This window comes from Balaenoptera ricei, chromosome 1 (assembly GCF_028023285.1).
Source record: "Balaenoptera ricei isolate mBalRic1 chromosome 1, mBalRic1.hap2, whole genome shotgun sequence".
NCBI lineage: Eukaryota > Metazoa > Chordata > Mammalia > Artiodactyla > Balaenopteridae > Balaenoptera > Balaenoptera ricei.
Window position 1 is genome coordinate 131,385,476 of NC_082639.1, and position 13,912 is coordinate 131,399,387.

General features: G+C 40.2%; 1 protein-coding gene across 1 annotated transcript; it reads left to right on the forward strand.

Moving 5' to 3' along the window:
- Nucleotides 1-3,916: 3,916 nt before the first annotated feature.
- Nucleotides 3,917-4,765, forward strand: LOC132352716 (PSME3-interacting protein-like). The gene has a single exon (XM_059903405.1). It carries the CDS (start codon nt 4,004-4,006, stop codon nt 4,763-4,765), a length of 762 nt encoding a protein of 253 aa, XP_059759388.1. The 5' UTR covers nt 3,917-4,003.
- The last annotated feature ends 9,147 nt before the right edge of the window (nt 4,766-13,912 follow it).

The window sequence follows — 13,912 nt, forward strand, 5'->3', positions numbered from 1 at the left end:
CTTAAAAACCAAAGGCACTGGGCTTCCCTGGTGGCACAGTGGTTAGGAATCCGCCTGCCAATGCAGGAGACATGGGTTCAAGCCCTGGTCTGGGAAGATCCCGCGTGCCGCGGAGCAACTAAGCCCGTGTGCCACAACTACTGAGCCTGCGCTCTAGAGCCCACGATCCACAACTACTGAAGCCCGTGTGCCACAGCTGCTGAGGCCCGTGAGCTTAGAGTCCGTGCTCCATAACAAGAGAAGCCACCGCAGTGAGAAGCCTGCACACCGCAAGGAAGAGTAGCCCCCACCCGCCACAACTAGAGAAAGCCCACGTGCAGCAATGAAGACCCAACGCACCCAAAAATAAAAATTAATTAATTAATTAAAAAAAAACTGAAGGCACTTTTTGACCAACCCAATATATAACATTACCTTATATTTACCCTTTATAAAACATCATAATTTAAGTTATATAATTATTTATGAAAGTTGTGTGATTATTTGTTTAACATCTGTCTCTCGTGCTGGATTGTATGTGTCAAGAGCCAGGAGAACTCTGTCCCTTTTTTCATTATTATACTTCTAGCATCTAGCAAGATGCCTAGTCCATAGTAGATGCTCAATAAACATTTGTTGAATGAGTGAGTGAATGATTAGATTAATGAATGAATGTGAAATCTAGCATTAGTTTTAGTTGTGTAAAAAGTTAGACGATACTTTGAATAAACCCTGGATAAGACATAAAACTGTGTCCTTACTGGTTAAAGAATGAGAATACAGAAAAAAAAAATTTTTTTAAGGTGGCTCTCAATTTCTTTATTGTGTAAATTATTGAAAATAAATGTCAGATAGCTTTGTTCTTTTTTTTTTTAAAGGACCCTGAATTTTATTTTATTTTTTTTATTTTTATTATTATTTTTTAAATTAATTTATTTATTTTTGGCTGTGTTGGGTCTTCATTTCTGTGCGAGGGCTTTCTCTAGTTGTGGCAAGCGGGGGCCACTCTTCATCGCGGTGCGCGGGCCTCTCACTATCGCGGCCTCTCTTGTTGCGGAGCACAGACTCCAGACGCGCAGGCTCAGTAATTGTGGCTCACGGGCCTAGTTGCTCCGCGGCATGTGGGATCTTCCCAGACCAGGGCTCAAACCCGTGTCCCCTGCATTAGCAGGCAGATTCTCAACCACTGCGCCACCAGGGAAGCCCTGTTCTTATTTTTATGGTATACAATTTTTCATCTTATCAGCAATTGCTACATTGGTTTCCCTCATCTTAAGTGTATTAGTGAATCTTCACATTTATATGTAATAAACCTTTATGATAAGGTCACAGAAGACCTAAGGGAAGAATAAATGAAATATAAAAGTCAAAACCTGACATTTTAATAACAATAAAAAATAAAAAGAAACAGCCTATGCCTAGGAGAGAGAAAGTACCTGGTAAGCACCCAATGAAAAGAGGAGAAGGACTTCATGTCAAAAGAGGCAGAAGCTAGGGAAGATGAAGACATTTTAACAAGAGTTTAAAAGAACTGAGAGAAAAGTTGTGTCTTTAGCTGCCTGGATATGAATATGGGAGGAGAGGGCCAAGGGGGGTCCATTTAGAAAGACATGCCCAGGTGCAAATCTGGCAAAAGACAAGGCTTGAGGCAGAGAGTCTGCCTTAAGATACCCTCCTTTTCCATTTCAGGACATCTCGCCAGCATCCTCCCCTACCACCAAATGCCCACTCTCCTCAGGCTGCTGGCTGTCTCCCCTAACCTCCCTAATTAACCCCTCATCCCTACTTACTCCTGGCCTTTTTCTCCTTTTAGAATCTGTCAAAACAGAACAGTCCTATGTCTGTGCCAGGATCCAAGCTCTTTTCTCTTCTTAAAAATTCTTCCATAATGTTCTTTTTTAAAAAATTAAAACTTTATTGAGATATAATTCACATACCATGCAATTTACCCATTTAAATGTATATTTCAGTAGTTTTTAATATAGTCACAGAGTTGTGTAATAATCACAATCACTTTTTATCATCTTAGAAACAAACCCGGTACCCATTAGCAGTCATCCCCATTTCTCCCCAACCCCTAAGCTGAAGCAACTACTAATCAACTTTCTGTCTATATAGATTTGCCTGTTATGAACATTTTACATGAATGGAATCATACAATATGTGGTCTTTTTTGTCAGGTTTTTTTCGCTTATTATAATGTATTCAAGGTTCATCTATGTTGTAGCATATATCAGTACTTCATTCCTTTTTATTGCCAAAGAATATTCCGTTGAGTGGATATACCACATTTATTCGTCCATTCATTATTCCACTTTTTTACTATTATGAATAATGCTGCTATGAACATTTGCAGGGTGTTCTTCCATAGGATGTTAGAACTAGAAGGAAGTTTAGCAATTATCTGGTCTAATCTCCATTAAACTCTTTGGTCACATGACACAGCAAGAGGCAGGTGTAGAAAGGATGTGATAGCGTAAGACTGAACCCTGCTTTCTGCACCAGTGCTGTCAAAAGTAACTACATTTAGTGAACTCAGTCATGTGCCATCACTATTTCAGTTCTAAATAGCTTCTTGTTTCACTTTGTATTTAAGTTAAGTCCTCAGTTGAACCTGCCTGAAACTGATGGTTTTCTTCTGTTATTATTAATGCCTCTAGAAGTAGGCTGTTTCCACAGGCTTCCCCAGCTGGACTCCAGTGCACTCACTCAAATCCAGCATCTACTAAAAATGACTTTCTACCCTTAACTACAAGTGCTGCTGTTACTGCTACTTTTATCACATCTGATGATCTTCTCCATCTTTGTTTCTTTGTATTTTTATGCACTTATTCACTGCATTACACTGCTCAGAAGAGAATTTTTTTTCTCCATCTCCTTGAGAAATCCAAGATTTCACTGTTGTTAGCTGCACTTTGGATACAGTGTTAGTCTGTACCACCTCAAGTTTTCCCTGTTTTACACTAATCTATTGGCTAGTGTTAGTCTGAGATCCTTTCTCACCTTTTCAGGTAAAAAAAAAACAAAAACAAAACTGATTCTTAAACTCCCTTTGAGGTCTCCTAACCAGTGGGTGGTTTCCAGCGCGCTGATTATCTAAATCAGTGATCTGCAAACTGGGGTACGCATTCGCATACATAAAGAGTTTCCAGGAAGTACATATTAGTGCACAATTTCAACAGGATCAATTTCTAGATTTTCAGTTTCTGTTTAAACTCGTTCCTCATTGATATGGGTGAGAACAAGTTTGCTCAAGCTGAGTTTTCCTGGACCACTAATTATCCCTGTCCAAATTAATGAAAGAAAAACTCACCTCTCATCCAGTCTAAATTTACTTCAATGCATTGCCCCAGAGTGTTAAAAAAAAACCCAGGGCACTAAAAATGCAATAATTAAATATTGTGTTTGTGATAAGAAAGTGAGTGTCTCTAATGAACTAGGGAAAAGAATATTCACAAATCAGGTGGTTTCCAATTCTTTGCTTTCTGCAAAATTGAAGATGTTAGTTGATGGATCATTAAGAATCATTTTTAGTGAACAATAACTATTGACTGCTACTGATATAATCCCCCTTTCAGTTCTATCCACTTGCTTATATGAATGCAGTTTCTCAATATTCACACCTATAAAAAATAAAAACATTAGCTTACACTAGCAGTAATATCCATCCAAGAATACAGAAACAAATTGAAAAAATAAAATAACCTCATCTGTTTTATCAAGATATGCATTTGCAATACAATTTTATTCCATTGAATATCTATCAAAATGTGTAATATATTTGCATTGTTTTGACCAATTCTATAGTAATACTATAGAGAATAATGATTCAATTTAAAATAGACTTTTAACACCTAGAACCTTATGCTAGTACATAAAACAAAAATTTTAAATGGCTGTTTTTACTTTCTTTCTTTTTCTTTTTCCTTAAGAACGAGCGGCCCTTGCGGTGGCGGTTTGGGGTGGGCGCCGCCAAGGTGAGGGGGTCTCGCCTCCCGCAAGCTGGTAGACTGATTGTTCCATTATGGATGGAGGGGATGATGGTAACCTTGTTATCAAAAAGAGGTTTGTGTCTGGGGCAGAATTAGATGAATGGCGCAAAAGGAGGCAAGAAGAATGGGAGAAAGTTCGAAAACCTGAAGATCCAGAAGAATGCCCAGAGGAGGTTTATGACCCTCGGTCTCTAAATGAAAGGCTACAGGAACAGAAAGATAGGAAGCAGCAGGAGTATGAAGAACAGTTCAAATTCAAAAACATGGTAAGAGGCTTAGACGAAGATGAGACCAACTTCCTTGATGAGGTTTCTCGGCAGCAGGAACTAATAGAAAAGCAGCGAAGAGAAGAACTGAAAGAACTGAAGGAATACGGAAGTAATCTCAACAAGGTTGGAATTTCTCAAGAAAACAAGAAGGAAGTGGAGAAGAAAGTGGCTGGGAAACCCACAGAAACGAAGACCAAGTTCTCCCAGGCAAAGCTGTTGGCAGGAGCTGTGAAGCATAAGAGCTCAGAGAGTGGCAACGGTGTGAAAAGACTGAAATCGGACCCTGACCCAGATGACAAGAATCAAGAAGCCCCGTCCTGCGTGTCTCTTGGAATCACATCTCCGAGTGGTCCCTCCATCCACTGCCCCTCCGCTGCCATCTGTATCGGCATCCTCCCAGGTTTGGGCGCCTACTCTGGGAGCAGCGACTCTGAGTCCAGCTCAGACAGCGAAGGCACCATCAACGCCACCGGCAAGATGGTCTCCTCCATCTTCGGAACCAACACCTTCCTCGAGGCCCCCTAGTTCCTCTGTTCTTACCACAGGGAGCTCCTCCCCAAGAGTAGACTGGACAGTTTATTCTGCCTACAGGCATTACCTCCCACAGAAAAGTCCTTTGCCAGCTCCCTGTGCACACCATGACATTTTTAACCTCATCTAAAAATGTGCCAGAGGGCTTCCCTGGTGGCGCAGTGGTTGAGAGTCTGCCTGCCAATGCAGGGGACGCGGGTTCGAGCCCTGGTCCGGGAGGATCCCACGTGCCGCGGAGCGACTGGGTCTGTGAGCCACAGCTACTGAGCCTGCGCGTCTGGAGCCTGTGCTCTGCAACAAGAGAGGCCGCGATGGTGAAGAGGCCCGCGCACCGCGATGAGGGGTGGCCCCTGCTTGCTGCAACTAGAGAAAGCCCTCGCACAGAAACGAAGACCCAACACAGCCATAAATAAATAAATAATTTTTTTAAAAACAAAAAAACAAACAAAAAAAACTTTGTATACAATTTAAAAAAAAAATGTGCCAGAATCCACTTGTGGCCCGACTTGTGTTTGTTTCCTCTTTCTACTCCAGTACAGATGCCCAAACCTGTCCCACGGCCTCTGTCCTCACTGATGTAGTAGGGCAGAGGTCAGGGCCCAGCAGAAACTCCACTAAAAATGCCCTGGGAAGATAGGTACCAAGCGGCTTGCAGAGGGTTTGGGTTCTGTTGCTTTCTTGTTTTTTTTTGGTTTCTGTTTCTTTTTTTTTCCTTTCCCAACACCACAAAGAAGCAAGGACAGTTATTGAACAGGTATCATTTAAACATTCTATTCTAGACGAAGGCGCCATTTGATTATACTGCGTTGTGGAGTGTGCAGGGGGGAGAGAAGGTCCCAGGTGATGCAATGGCGCACTGCCCTGGAACTAACTTACTCTTGATGTTGTGTGACTAAGTAAAGATTCTAAACTACAAAAAAAAAAAAAAAAAAAGAAAAGAAAAAAAATTTTTTAATGTATTTTAAGAGAATTATGATAATAATCAAAATATGTGAACCATAGTATTTTATATTTAGATAAAATTCTGTGGGAGTAGTAAAATGAAATTTTTATTTCAAGGAGAAAAAAATGTAAAATTTCTGACCATTAAAAAAGAAATGTTCATGCAATTTTTTAATATTTAATCACTATAATATTAAAATTCAACTGGATATGGTGAAAAGAATGATATAATAATTTTGTATTTACTGAGATTTTCCTTTATTAAAAACATGTTTTGTTTTACTTCATTGAGAATAATTATAATAGCTACTTTAAAATCATTGTCTGTTAGTTCCAACATCCATTTAATCTCAGCGTCTGATCTGCTTCATGTTCTTTTCTTTTGAGAATATGCTTTATTTCCTTGTTCCTTCATGTGAAACATAACTTGGAATTCTATGCCGAACATTATGAATGCCATAGTGTGGAAAATATGGATTCTGTTATTTTTCTCCAAAGAGGAAATTTGTTTTAGCAGGTATTTTTCCTTGGCTGGGCTTGAATTGCAAACTCTGTTTCTTCTATGGCAACTTGGATCTCTTCAGATCTTTTTCATCTTTAGCTGGCTGCTTTGAGTCTGCTCTGCCCATGTGTAGTTCAGGAGTCCAGTCAGAGATGTGGATAGATAGCATTTGGGGGTCCCCACTCTGGTTCTTCCCTTCCAGAATTTACCCACACTCTTTACTATTAAAGTTAGTAAGTTTCCTAACTTCAATTTTCTAATTCTCCAGGCCTGAAGGATTGCAAGTTTTATCACGTGTGCTGTTGCCTGCCACATGCAGGCTGTACTTAGCCTCAAGCTAAATGCCGCAGAGACAGAAATCTATTTATTTAATTCAGTCTTCCCTCTCCACACAAGTATGAACTTCCCACCAGAGTTGGTATACTTCTGCTTGCTCTCCAGTACCTTCAGATACTGATTTTCTGGTTTTTTGGTTTGGTTTGGTTTGGTTTGGTTTGGTGTTAGGTCCAGACTTTGCAGCTGTTTTCTATGTGGATGGAAGTTGAGTGGTCATCCAGTAGAGTCTTAGTCATCATACCTGAAACCAGAACCCAATTTTGTTTTAAAATGTTAATCAGCATTTATGATAAGCTAGGAATGCCATCCTTTGCCATTATTTAAACTAATGACAAAAAAAAAATTTAGACATCAACCTTATAACGTAAAAGGATGTTCTTTTTTTTTTCAAAATTACTTTAAGGGTGTTATATCAGAAACGTCTTCTGTGCAATTTCAGATCCTCTAAGCCTCACTTGACTCTTGCTCTAGCCACCATTGTGGCCACCAGTTTTACACAGGTAAAACCTGACAGTGTCTCATCTCATGCCTATGCCAAGTGCCTCTTGCCTCCCATCCCGTTGACCATGAGGCATGGGATGGTGTAGGACCCAACATGGAGCACACACATGCATGACCCAGAGTTTGGGGAAGTTAAGACTCTGTGGGTGGAACTTTGACAGGTGGTAGATGGAAACCAGTGAATAAATTTTTTTTCTCCCCCAAGAATAACAATCTAGCTTTGAAAAGCCGGTCCAGCAGAATCAAGCAGGTACTCATACGGAGTAAAAGACAACTCAGTGATGCGTTGTTTTGTTGGCTTTCCCTCTATTCTTGGCTCACATCGCTTTCCCCTCACTCCTTTCCTCCCCCAAGATAGCATGTAACGCAGTCATAGCGTGGAAGCTTTGTTTTCTGGGGTAGCCAAGTTAAGAAAGAAGTAGGTGAACCTCACCTTTAGTTCCAAGGGCAAAGATTCAGAGTCATCTGCTCATCACATATGATTTCTGGTCTTCTAAACTCTCCTTCCACTCTGACCTACAGCAACTCTAACCAACCTAGTCTCACCCTGCTCTGAAACGCCCTCAAGTTTCAGTGATCCACTTTGCTCATCATGAGAGATTTTATATCTGACCTATGACTTTGGAGGAAACAGAACATCTTCCAGGTCCAGAGCTACTAGAAGGGCTACATCCTAAAGACATAGCAGAGCCTTGAACCCTGACTCCTCAGTCTTTCTTTTTTCCCCTTTTCAAAAATGTTCCCCTTCTATCTTATTTCTGAGACAAAGAATAAAGCATCTGTGGTAAATGTACAAAAAAAGGAAGCTGGCATTCAAACTGCACATGTTCCATCAGACAAGCTCTTTTTAATACCTTAACAATTTCCTGTTGTTGATCATGTGAGTTTCAATAGCTACATTCAGCTATTTTGTTGATGAGACAAACAGTAGAATCAGAACCAAAGAGTGAACAATGAAGAGAAGCAAATTATACTTCAGTATAAGGAAGAACTTTCTAATGATTGGTGCAGTTAAACAAGCAGAGCAGAGAGAATGACTGCATTATGGGATGTAAGAGCCACACGGAGAGGTTATATAACTACCTGTTTGGAATGTTTTGGGGCAGTGATACTCAAGCTTGAGCCCCCAGAATTTCTGATTTAATCATTTGAGGAAGCTTGAGAATTTGTATTTCTAACAAGTGTCCAGGTAATGCTAATAATGCGGGCCTCAGGACCATACTTTGAGAACTACTGTACGGACATTCTGATTAGATAACCCCTCAACTGAGATGCAGGAGAATGTAGCAGTTAAGGGCAAAAGCTTTAAAATCAGATTAGACCTAAGTTTGAATTTCAGTTCCTTTATATTCTGGCTGTGGGTATTTAAGCAGGCTTCCTCATCTGTAGACAGGCACACCTCATTTTATTGTGCTTCACTTTATTGCACCTCACATATATTCCATGTTTTACAAACTGAAGGTTTGTAGCAACCCTGCGTAAAGCAAATCTATTGATGCTATTTTTCCAACAGCATTTGTTTACTTCATGTCTCTGTATCACATTTTGGTAATTCTCACAATATTTCAGACTTTTAAATTATTATTATATTTGTTATGGTGATCTGCGATCATTGATCTTTGATATCACTATTGTAATTGTTTTGGGGCACCACAAATCGTGCCCCTATAAGACAGCCAATTTAGTGGATAAATGTTGTGTGTGTTCTGACTGCTCCACCCACCAGCCTTCCCCTGTCTCTCTCCCGCTTCTTGGGCCTTCCTATTCCTTGAGACACAACAGTATTGAAATTAGGCCAGTGAGTAACCCTTGCAATGGCCTCTAAGTTTTCAAGTGAAAGGAAGAGTCACACATCTCTCACTGTAAATCAAAAGGTAGAAGTGCTTAAGCTTAGTGAGGAAGACATCTCAGAAGCTGAGATAGACCAAGAGCTAGGTCTCTTGTGCCAATTAGCCAAGTTGTGAATGCAAAGGAAAAGTTCTTGAAGGAAATTAAAAGTGCTACTCCAGTGAACATATGAATGATAAGAAATAAATAGCCCTGTCGCTGATATGGAGAAAATTTTAATGTTCTGGTTAGAAGATTAAACCAGCCACAATATTCCCTTAAGCCAAAGTCTAATCCAGAGCAAGGCCCCAACTCTCTTCAGTTCTATGAAGGCTGAGAGAGGTGAGGAAGAAAAGTCTGAAGCTAGCAGAGGTTCCTTCAAGGAAACTAGGTTAACCATGAGGATTAAGGAAATAAGCTGTCTTCATAACACAAAAGTGCTAGGTGAAGCAGCAAGTGCTGATGTAGAACCTGCAGCAAGTTATCCAGAGGATGTAGCTAACATAATTAATGAAGGTGGCTACACTAAACAACAGATTTTCAATGTAGATGAATTAGCTTTCTATTGGAGAGAAGATGCCATCTAAGACTTTCATAGATAGAAGTCAGTGCTTGGCTTCAAAGCTTCAAAGGACAGGCTGACTCTCTTGCCAGGAGCTAATGCAGCTGGTGCCTTTAAGTTGAAGTCAGTGCTTATTTACCATTCTGAAAATCCTAGGGCTCTTAAGAATTATGCTAAATGTACTCTTCCTGTGCTCTGTAAATGGAACCACAAAACCTGGATGACAGCACATCTGTTTATAACATGGTTTACTGAATATTTTAAGCCCCCCTATTGAGACCTACTGCTCAGAAAAAAAAAAAAAAATTCCTTTCACAGTATTACTGCTCATTGACAATGCACCTGGTCACCCAAGAGCTCTGATGGAGATGTACAATGAAATTAATGTTGTTTTCATGTCTACTAACACAACATCCATTCTTCAGCCCATGGATCAAGGAGACATTTCAAATTTCAAGTCTTAGCGTTTAAGAAATACATTTTGTAAGGTGATAGCTGCCATAAATAAGGATTCCTCTGATGGATCTGAGCAAAGTCAATTGAAAACCTTCTGGTAAGGATTCACCATTCTAGATGCCATTAAGAAAATTCATGATTCATGGGAAAAGGTCAAAATATGAACATGAACAGTAGTTTGGAAGAAGTTGATTCCAATCCTCATGGATGACTTTGAGGGGTTCAAAACTCCAGTGGAGGAAGTACCTGAAGATGTGGTGGAAACAGTAAAAGAAAAGGAGCTTGAAGCTGTAACTGAATTGTTGTAATCTCATGATAAAACTTTAACAGATGAGGAATTGCTTCAGATGAGCAGAGAAGGTGGTTTCTTGAGATGGAAGCTACTCCGGTGAAGACTAGTGAAATGACAGCAGAGGATTTAGAATATTACATAAACAGTTGATAAAGAAGCAGTAGGTCTTGAGAGTAGTGACTCCAATTTTGAAAGAAGTTCTATTGTGGCTAAAATGCTATCAAATAACATTGATGCTACAGAGAAATCATGTGTGAAAAGAAAAGTCAATCGATGCAGCAAACATCGTTGTCTTATTTTAAGAAAGCACCACACCCACCCCAACCTTCAGCAACCACCACCCTGATCACTCAGCAGCCATCAATATTGAGGCAAGACCCTCCACCCGCAAAACGACTATGACTCACTGAAGACTCAGATGATGGTTATCATTTTTTAGCAATAAAGTATTTTTAATTAGGCATTTACATTGATTTTTTTAGACATAATTCTATTGCACTCTGAATAGATTTCAGTATGGTGTAAACATAACTTCTATATGCACTGGGGAACCAAAAAATTTATGTGACTCTCTTTATTGCGATATTCCCTTTATTGGGGTTGTCTGGAACCAAACCCATAATATCTGAGGTATGCCTGTGATTGGAAAATCGATAAGACTCACTGCGTAATTGCAGGGAATAAATATATTAAAAGCAAAGTAGCCATTAATATCCTTCGTTGTCTGCAAGGAGCCATAATATGCCCTCCTATTTAGCTATCATCACTATAGGAATAAATCCCTTTCCTTTTCAGAATAAGGACACCTATTTCCAGAGCAGAAGCAGGGACACCCAGCTACAGCAATAATCTATATATAACATGTGTCAGGAAATCTCATTGAGACCCATTTTTCCCCCCAGGAACGCTATATCAGCATGTAAACATCACCTCAATTAAACCAACTTTCTGGAAAAAAATGGCTTCCCCTGTGCTAACAAATTAAAATAATCACCTGTCTACTCAAGAGAGTCAATATTGACCACTACAGAGGAATCACTATAACCAAATGAGGTTTTCTAAAAATAAAAATGAAGTGCTATTTAGGATACCACACATAAACCAAATTTTCCTTTGAAGGGAAAAATTCAATAAAATCATTCTCCTTTTGACGTCACTGGGCATTCCAGATGGTTCTGGGAGCCTAAAAGCATCTCTGCTGACTGTAAAGGAAAACCTCAACAAATGAGATTGGTCAATCACATCCTTCAAATGCGTTTGCTCACTGAATGTCCACGCCAGCCTTTCCAAGCAGGAGAACTGAATTTGTGATTTATTCCCCACGCTGACCTCCCGTCAACAAAGGGCAGGCAATCCCCTATGGACCAAAAACAGCCATTTGACTCACATTCTGGACTTCATAACAAGAGCATTTGGCTAGGTAAGGCCTCAGGGGACAAAGAAAACAAAAATAGAAAGCAAAAAGAGCTGGCTCGGAAAGAAATGAGATCACCAAACAACTACAGGCCGACTCTTGTCCCCGCAGTTTCTTGCTGAAGCACACAAATTGAAATTTCTCTCTTCCATGAACCCTCCCCATTCCCATGGGGATCAGACAGCTGAGGGAAGCCCTCACCAAGACAGTTATCTCTATGGAGATGGAGAAGGTTCTGGGAACTACGAAAGCCCGAGAGAGATTTCTACTACTTGTGAAGGCAGTTCAGCTGAGAATAGGGAAAGCTGGCGTCCACTTAGTTAACACGGAGCATGAACCATTTGTCAGACAGGATGACAGGCACCTGTGGTGGGAAGTCCACACCTGGCTCTGCCTTCAGGAAAGCCAGTCAGTATGGGAGCTTGAAGCACATTTGGTTACTAAGGGCGTGGAGCATTGTGTGTGTCTTTTTAGGAGAAGGTACAGAGAAACCTGAGAGGAGGCCTGCAGGGCTCTCCCACTGATTTCCACACAATAGGAGTGAAAACAGAAGGAACAAGCACCCCAGTTTCTCCCTCAGAACCTTGGAGAACAGCAGCTACCTGGAGCATCCCCTTCAGGTAGTATCTATGGGGGAGCGAACGCAGCCCCAAACATCTAGGGAGCCGGTCGCCTGAGAAACAGCATGAAAGAGGGAAGCAAATCTGGGTTTTTTATAACCTGTGGGTATTTCCACTTCCCAAAGTGGAGCTCAAAAGTCATGGCAGCAGGAGAATATAGTATCTCACATTTGTTTAACACTGAGGACTTTACCAAAAGCCTCCATGTCCAACTGAAGAAATATTTATGACACACCTAACAGAAGTCAAGCAGTGTACTAGGCACTTTCAAAGCTATTGCTTTGTTATAATTTTGATATCCACCCTGTTAACTAGTTATTATTGTCAGGAAGTGAATCGGAGAAATCATGAGTTTGGTTCAAATTCAAACGTCTAAAGAGTTATCAGTGGAATTAAATTTTCGGTTAAAACTATTAAATCTCCTATATTCATTATGTTGCCTCCAAGCCATTTGCCCATGGGCAACCTCAGAGGGGAACATCTCTTTAGGGTAGATGTCATTAACAGTTGGAGTCTCATACTGCAACCTGAAGAGACAGTGAGAGGAATTCACATTAATTGAGCATCTTGTGTGTGCTGAGCCCTTTCATACACTACCGGTAGAGCATACACTACCTGTATGGCCAAAGGCTGAATTGTGTCCCCACTAAATTCATATGTTAATGGCCTAACTTCAAGTATACCACAGAATGTGACTGTATTTGGAGATAGGGCCTTTACAGAAGTAATCAAGGTAAAATGAGGTCATATGGGTGTCCTCATAAGAAGAGGTTAGGTCTTTTGCCTCCTTAGGTAGGTTTATTCCTAGGTATTTTATTCTTTTTTTTTTTAACATCTTTATTGGAGTATAATTGCTTTACAATGGTGTGTTAGTTTCTGCTTTATAACAGAATGAATCAGCTATACATATATATATGTTCCCATATCTCCCCTCTCTTGCATCTCCCTCCCACCCTCCCTATCCCACCTCTCTAGGTGGTCACAAAACACCGAGCTGATCTCCCTGTGCTATGCAGCTGCTTTCCACTAGCTATCTATTTTAAAAGGGCCTTACTTCTTTTTTTTTTAATTAAAAATTTTTTTTGAATTTTTGAATTTTATTTATATTTTTATACAGCAGGTTCTTATTAGTCATCCATTTTATACACATCAGTGTATGCATGTCAATCCCAATCTCCCAATTCATCACACCACCACCACCACCCCCCTGTGGCTTTCCCCCTTTGGTGTCCATATGTTTGTTCTCTACATCTGTGTCTCAATTTCTGCCCTGCAAACCGGGTCATCTGTAGCATTTTTCTAGGTTCCACATATATGTGTTAATATATAATATTTGTTTTTCTCTTTCTGATTTACTTCACTCTGTATGACCGTCTCTAGATCCAACCACATCTCTACAAATGACCCAGTTTCGTTCCTTTTGATGATGAGTAATATTCCATTGTATATATGTACCACAGCTTCTTTATCCATTCGTCTGTCAATGGGCATTTAGGTTGCTTCCTTGACCTGGCTATTGTAAATAGTGCTGCAGTGAACACTGGGGTGCATGTGTCTTTTTGAATTATGGTTTTCTCAGGGTATATGCCCAGTAGTGGGATTGCTGGGTCATATGGTAATTCTATTTTTAGTTTTTTAAGGAACCTCCATACTGTTCTCCATAGTGGCTGTATCAATTTACATTCCCAC

What these genes read in the sequence shown, in the direction of transcription:
- LOC132352716 (XM_059903405.1), top strand. Translation starts at nt 4,004, where the DNA reads ATGGATGGAGGGGATGATGGTAACCTTGTTATCAAAAAGAGGTTTGTG.